This window comes from Neltuma alba, unplaced genomic scaffold, assembly GCF_004799145.2.
Source record: "Neltuma alba isolate B1F8T4 unplaced genomic scaffold, ASM479914v2 tig00013179_pilon, whole genome shotgun sequence".
NCBI lineage: Eukaryota > Viridiplantae > Streptophyta > Magnoliopsida > Fabales > Fabaceae > Neltuma > Neltuma alba.
Window position 1 is genome coordinate 226,601 of NW_021637489.1, and position 7,192 is coordinate 233,792.

General features: G+C 38.0%; 3 protein-coding genes across 3 annotated transcripts; all 3 read left to right on the forward strand.

The window, feature by feature from the left end:
* The first annotated feature begins 202 nt into the window (after positions 1 to 202).
* LOC114735176 (uncharacterized) lies at positions 203 to 1,799 on the forward strand. The gene is made up of 3 exons (XM_028922852.1): positions 203 to 886; positions 999 to 1,287; positions 1,536 to 1,799. Exons 1-3 carry the CDS (start codon positions 275 to 277, stop codon positions 1,538 to 1,540), a joined length of 906 nt encoding a protein of 301 aa, XP_028778685.1. The 5' UTR covers positions 203 to 274; the 3' UTR covers positions 1,541 to 1,799.
* A 1,771-nt stretch (positions 1,800 to 3,570) lies between these two features.
* Positions 3,571 to 4,133, forward strand: LOC114735177 (uncharacterized). The gene is made up of 2 exons (XM_028922853.1): positions 3,571 to 3,783; positions 3,873 to 4,133. Exons 1-2 carry the CDS (start codon positions 3,637 to 3,639, stop codon positions 4,131 to 4,133), a joined length of 408 nt encoding a protein of 135 aa, XP_028778686.1. The 5' UTR covers positions 3,571 to 3,636.
* A 459-nt stretch (positions 4,134 to 4,592) lies between these two features.
* LOC114735178 (uncharacterized protein YtfP-like) lies at positions 4,593 to 7,147 on the forward strand (the record flags this gene model as incomplete). Its single annotated transcript, XM_028922854.1, has 8 exons — positions 4,593 to 4,711; positions 4,786 to 4,873; positions 5,224 to 5,369; positions 5,444 to 5,545; positions 6,121 to 6,192; positions 6,266 to 6,365; positions 6,469 to 6,551; positions 7,065 to 7,147. Coding segments are annotated over exons 1-8 (710 nt in total), but the record flags the coding sequence as incomplete, so codon positions are not given.
* Positions 7,148 to 7,192: the final 45 nt, after the last annotated feature.

Sequence of the window (7,192 nt, forward strand, 5' to 3'; positions counted from 1 at the left end):
GCTGGCTACCACTTTTATGGGATAACAACCTCAACGTAAAACTCCCGAACTCCCAAATCCCTTTATATTAGCATTTTGTTCCATCCATTATTTCCACCAAACTTCTGGCTATATTTTCTCCTCCCATTTTTTCCTTCGGTCTCTTTTGCTTCATTTCGATTCTAACATCACCTTCTTCCTAAAAAAATTCTGTCTGTTGCTAGCAATTCACATTTTTTAATTCTTTTAAATTAAATTTATCCCATTCTCTCTGATCCGGTTCGTTCAGGGTGAAATGGAGATCTTCCAAAGGGCCCATGTGGTGCGTTTGAGGAGCCACCATGACAAATACCTGATTGCCGACGACGACGAAGAAACAGTTCGTCAAGATCGGAATGGGTGCTACAAGAACGCGAAGTGGAACGTGGAGATCATCGAGAATTCCCATTGCTTACGTTTCAAGAGCTGTTACGGAAAATACTTAACCGCCTCCAATTTGCCATTCATATTTGGATCTGGAGGCAAGAAAGTGCTCCAAACTCTGCCCAGAAGATTAGATTCCTCCCTCGAATGGGAACCCATCAGAGAGGGTGTTCAGGTGAGACTCAAGACCCGTTATGGCCAATTCCTGCGCGCCAATGGAGGACTGCCTCCGTGGAGGAACTCCGTCACCCACGACATCCCTTACAGAAACACCACACAGGACTGGATTCTCTGGGACGTCGATGTCGTAGAGATTCGTCCACAACAAGTTCAGCAGCCTCCCAAACAGCGACCCCGTCCCAAGCCTATCGCCACGCCACATCGTTCCGTGAATCCGGCCACAACCGAATCTTCTGCTTCAGCGTCTGTTTCCGGTGGTGACAGCTTTTCCAAAATCGAGCTCAGGTCTCCAAAAAGAATGGAGGTTTGTTTCTTTCTTCGAAATAAATGCCTTCGTTCATGTGAAACAATCGATTGGGAATTTTGAGGAGGAGAAAATTAAAAGGAAAAAAAAAACCGTTACTTGTCCCGTGCAGGTGAAAGAATTGGAGGAATACGCGCTATCGCCAAAGAAAGAAGGGAGGACAATATTTTACGAAGTGGGGGATGAGAACGGGGATGTTGAGCCTGGAAAGGAGAAGTTCTTCACGTTCAAGGGAAGTTCCGTGAATGAGCTGAAGGAAAAGCTGAAGGAAGAAACAGGGCAAGATGATATTCTTGTGTGTTCCCGGAATCCTTTGAACGGGAAGCTATATCCCCTTCGCTTACACCTACCACCCCACAATTCTGACATGCATGTCATCATCGTCCCTTCCACATTCCAAGGTGAGGTCCTTCGTGTCTCATTTTTCCCCCCCAACAATCTCAGGTTTAGCTATCCTTTAATTTTCAGAGAAATTGAATCCATTCCTAAACGATGAGAGATTGTTGCTTAAGTCAATGGGCTTTCTAGCAGAGCGCACACACACACGTATATATTGCCTCTTGATTCCTTCATCATTCTGAATTTGAAAGTTTGCAATTTTACTTGTACGTTGTTTGATTATGTTCTAACATCGATTGCCTTGTTTTAGCGTAAGAGCAGTAGTCAGCCCAAGGATGGCAGGAGGTTAATATCAGAAGTTCTACTATAGGAGTCCACAGCTCATTCAGAAGTTAAATGTGACATGTGCCAGATGAAAAACTGCAAGGCAAACTAACCAGACATTCAAATCACAGAGCAACCAGACAATTCAATCAGCTCTAAATTTAAATTGCTTTTCAAGTTGGTGCAGGGCTAAGCCATCTGAGATGTAATGCAGAGTGATGTATTTTAAGTATTTATTTTTCTTCTCAAATTCTGTACTTCAGAAAGAAAAACAAAAAATTCTATGGAGTTTTCCCATGTGCTAATTTTTACTACTCATTTTATTCCACAACGATCGTTCGTAGTAAGTGAAATTGTTGCCACAAGCGATGTTACCCGTGCTTACCACTTGGCAGACGATGAAAAGAGAAAAGCTTACTTGTGCGATATGATGTTCTTGATCAAATCTAGCGTGTAAGATGCATGTCTCTCTGATGTAGATTCTGTTACCAACTCGATTGATTCAAGACATGTCTTCGAACTGATGGGAAACAAATAACGAGCGTGTGATACAATTTACAAGAGATAAAATGCCTTTAAATTTCTAAAATTGTAAACAACAGACAATATCCTGAAAAGGAAAAAAGGCATCTACGGTAAGCATCAAGTTGGAACCAATTCCACCTATATAGAGTAACAAAGTTTACGTAATGCTAACAATCTGACGTAAGCATCTAGTTGGACCAACCAGTGAAGCGAGTATAAGGAGCTTGTGAGGGAGCGGATCCTCTGCGTAGACGACCATGCAGGACACCGCCCCCATAAAAAGACGGGGGGCCGATGTCCTACATGATCTTCTTCTGGAGTCGAAGGAAGCTGCTGGCGCACATGATTATTTCTTTTAATAAAAGGAAAGTTACATGATTGTCGTCATACTTTTATCTGACTGTAAAAGTAAAAGGCTCTTTGACAGCAAGCTCAGCAAGATCAAGATTGTTATGAATTCGCGGTCAGGCAAGTGGATTTATGGCCATACTTCTTATCAAATTAAGTATGCTTCCATGTTCAGGGATGAGGGCCAAGAAAAAGCGCTTTCTTCTGTACCACCAAGCAACTGTAATATACATGTTCAGGGGAAGATGGATTCATGAGTATATAATGGCTGGCCATGAAAAAGTGCTCCCTTTTAGGCATTCTCTCAGACACTTCCACGGCCATGTCTATGCATCCGCATTTTGCTTACATATCGACAAGAGGTGTCCCAACGTGTACACCAGATTGCAATGACCATTGAATCTACCTTCCCTGAGATAGAGCTCCAATCTGACCATAAGCCGTTAGCTCGCTAGGTACACAAAAATGTATCATCAGGCTCAACTCTAGCAATCATGATATTATTTCGGATCCTAATCATAAGACCTTATTTATAGTTTACAAATGAGATCTTATAATTAGAACTGGAGGTATTATTTCGGAATGGAATTAAAGCCTTAGCACAAGTAGCCAAGCTTCTCTTAACACGTGGATTCATAAGAACATGTTGAATCATAAAACGTATAGATTGGATATTATTGAATGTTAATTTTTTTTGTCATTTAAAACTATGAATTTCTAAAAATAAAATTATTTCATAATCAATATAAAATACACTATATACTCATTATACTTTTGTCCAATTAAATCAAAATAAATAGATTTTAAAGTATTAATGATATTAATAACCAAAATTTTTTATAGAATAAGAAAATATTAAAAAAAATTCACATCTCTTGATTTTATTGGAAACAATTACTCTAAATATATAAAACTAAGTACTGCTTCCGGTCCTAATTATAAGTGTTAGTTGATTAATTTAAGGAGATTAAGAAAATAAATTGAGTTAATTATTTATTCTAAATAGGTATTATTTTTTCTAAAATATCATTATTAATCAAGTGTATTGACTAGAACTCTTATTATCTTCACTCATCGTTACAGTTTTTAAAAATTCTCCCGCACCCTGACAGATAAATGCGGAAACTTTCGCGGACCTTTCCCGCTGGGAGAAGACGCCATTGCAGGTTTGCAACGCAAGCACCGTTTGTTCAGGTTTTGGATAAGCAAAGAGCATGGCTACTGACTCAATCCGCCTCGTCATCTCTTCAGGGTTTTCCTCCTTTATTCCAATTAACGGTTGGAAACGCGGCGGGCTTGCCTTAGGCCTCTGGAAAAGGAAGTTTTCTGAGCACATCATTTGCAAAAGTGAAACTAAAAGGGTACTTTTACTCTTCATTCTCAGGCATTGCTTTTCTTCCTACCTTTTCTTTGCAACCACGATATATTTGATTGTATTCTTTGCTAATAGTCAAGCGAAGAGCTATTGGTGGTGGTTGGGGGCGGAGCAGCTGGGGTTTATGGAGCAATTCAGGCAAAGACGGTGGCCCCCAATCTCAACGTGGTAATTATTGAGAAAGGGAAGCCTCTTTCCAAGGTATGTGATTTTTCTTTTTTCATTTGCGCTGATTGGGTAAGTCTCAAAAAGACGGTATATTTTGCACTTTTCTCATTAATGTTTTTTCGTATGGTATTTTTGGCAGGTAAAGGTTTCTGGGGGAGGCCGGTGTAATGTGACTAATGGGCATTGTGCTGACAATATGGTAATTTTAATCATGAACTTTTCTTGAGTATGCGACCTATATCTATGGAAGACATGTTTTGGACAACTATGATTACTTTAATCTAAACGAAACTGTCAAAATTGGTAGGAAATTTTGGTAGTTTGCATTTTAGTGTTATGGCATTCTCTGAATCCCAATCCTTTGTAGTGATAATTTATTTGGAGGTCAGACCAATTAACTTTTTTCTGGCTAATTTAATATCAAAAACCAACATTGAATTGGAAATATTATCTACTGCATATATCGGAATTGATTTATTACTTTGCTTTGGGGGGTTAAAATGTTTTATTCACCAGTGTTATCTCTGTTATTTTGAGTCATAATAATGGGTTCTGTTTTACCTGCTTCAAATAAGCATATTAGGCCTCATCATACTGGTCAGATGAAGTTTGGAATGTTGACTAGCTTGTAGATTTTGGCAGAACACTATCCGAGGGGTCATAAAGAATTTAGAGGATCGTTCTTTAATTTGCATGGCCCAGTGGATACCATGTCTTGGTTTTCCTTTCATGGGGTGGAATTGAAGGTAATTCTTGATACATTAGATTGTCACTTGTTTCTAAATCTATAAATATCTGATTCGTATTTAATTGCCTGTAGATTGAGGGCGATGGCAGGGTTTTTCCTGTCAGCAACAGTTCTTCTTCAATAATTGACTGTCTCATGTCTCAAGTGAAGCAAAAGGGAGGTACGTTGCCTTGGTAGTTTTTGCATTCTGTGGAGTTCTCTTCCTTGTATGTCGTCAGTCATTCGTATCTAACGTAAGCCGTTATTCGCTGTGATTTACTTTTTCTACCTTAATTTTAGCATTTATTTGTATTGCCCGTTTCATAAATCCTGAATAGATAATCTTTTCTTAGGGAATAATTTGTGATCGTGTTGACAATTCTGGACTGTATTTTCTGCAATTGGTATCATAATGTAATTCGTGAATAACTGATTAGAATTCTTCTCCCCGTTTTCCTATTTCTATCTTGGTTTTACATATTCCTGATGCAATGGTGTATTATCAACGCTGAATTTTGTATATTTGATCAGTTAGTATGCAGACCAGAAAAGCTGTAAACTCAGTGTCTGTTGCTAACAGTGGCAAATTCGTTCTCAGTGTTCAGCAGCAGTTAGCCAATAATGCTGAACGAGTTGAAGCAGATTATCTATTGATAGCTAGTGGTTGTAGCAAGCAGGTTGTGATAAATATATGATTTATTTGGAGCGTCATGCATTTCAAACATATTTTAAATGAAAATTTCTGTGTCAGGGTTACACTCTTGCATCTCAGCTTGGTCATACAATCATAGATCCAGTACCAAGCTTGTTTACTTTCAAAATAGAAGATCCACAATTGACAGAGTTATCTGGGGTAAAGTATTAAGTGAAGTTGTTGCCTTCGAGTTCTTTTACTTTGTTAATAAAGTTCTCTTCAGGAACATACATGATCTAAGTATATGGTTTCTGTTAATAAGCGTTGTACTTGCCATTCGTTAATTAGAATGTGACTTTGAGATTTTCTTTTAGAGGCATCTATCCAGTTACATTTTGGGTTTTGACTTTTTTCCCCCCAATGCTTAGACTATTCAGCTATTACATTCTGATGGTCCTTTCCGATCAAATCACCAGTCTACCCTGTATCAATGAAAGAAGTTGCAGAAGAATGATTTTCCAATTAGTATTTAGTAGCATATGTTTTATTCTTAATTCCAAGGGTTAATGTTTTGAATATTATTATTGTGTATTTGATCCTTCGGTGCAATATCCATAATGAAGATATTGAGGTTCTCTTTATCTGGAAAACCAAGACTTTTCTTCTGGTCATTTTACTATCATATCATCATGTCGAGGATGCAAAACGTGCCTTGAGAAGTGGAGAATATTATCCTCTTTTTTTTTAAAAAAAATAATTCTTGCTTATCTTGTCTTTCCTTTTTTACTGGCCAGATTTCATTCACTAAAGTTAAAGTGAGACTGAAATTGGATAATGTCCGAAGGAATATTCCCCAGCTTACACAGGTATGTTTCTTTAACAACCTTTGACCAAATACTCAACTATATGTATGCTATGCTACCTTAACTTAAATTTCAGGTTGGCTCCATGTTAGTCACACATTGGGGACTCAGTGGGCCAGCTGTTCTTCGGTTATCTGCTTGGGGGGCTCGTTATCTGTTCAGTTCAGGGTACAAAGGTAAACTATGTTTTTCCCCCCTTTCAATACCAGTATCATTTCTTTCATTTTCCTGACATTTTTTTCCAACTCATTTACTGAGGTTGGCGTCAATTGGATGCAGGGAAACTGATTGTTGATTTTACCCCAGATTTGCATGAAGAAAATGTGAAGTCTATCCTTTCTCATCACAAGCATCAATTTGCGGTAAGTATGGAACCAGGGCACTTCGTCAGAATAGTAGTATTATGCAATCCATGTTATTGTGTATGAAAGTTGAAAAGCAAAGATGCGTTTCGTTATTTTTTCAATGGTGTTTCTTGGTGCTTTAATATTAACCCATTCTTGCCGTTTTGGATCTCTTCAGGAACATCATAATTGTCGCGTGGGTTAATATTCAAGTGTCTGACCTTATTTTACCAAATACCTCCATATATATTCTATTAATAAACCCTTATGTTTTTAAAGAGCATTAATCTTCTCTTAAATTGGCTCCTTCCACAGGGTAGTTCTTATTTCTTAAGTATTAAAATTGGCATTATGTGCCTCCAGTGACAGCAACATAAGTAATTTGATCATAGGCCTTAGCCAATAGGCAGCAAGTTCCACTGAAACCATAGACTGTTTTTTCCATTCATTACTGGATTATAATAAATTTCCTCTTTTTCTAGTTGGGCTTCAGAATGACAATACGTGATTGTTTTGCCTGTGCCTCTGCAGAAACAAAAGTCTATAATTCATATCCTCCTGATTTTGGCATATCGAAAAGATTTGGTGTTATGTGTTGAACCGACAGTTATGTGGTTATTCCTATTTTTCAAATATTTTGCCGTTGACAGTGGTAACAA

Bases quoted from the DNA above. Each gene is read 5' to 3' on its own strand.
- LOC114735176 (XM_028922852.1), top strand. From the start codon at position 275: ATGGAGATCTTCCAAAGGGCCCATGTGGTGCGTTTGAGGAGCCACCAT. The intron at 887-998 runs GTTTGTTTCTTT...TGTCCCGTGCAG, and splicing joins GGTCTCCAAAAAGAATGGAG to GTGAAAGAATTGGAGGAATA.
- LOC114735177 (XM_028922853.1), top strand. From the start codon at position 3,637: ATGGCTACTGACTCAATCCGCCTCGTCATCTCTTCAGGGTTTTCCTCC. The intron at 3,784-3,872 runs GTACTTTTACTC...CTTTGCTAATAG, and splicing joins GCAAAAGTGAAACTAAAAGG to TCAAGCGAAGAGCTATTGGT.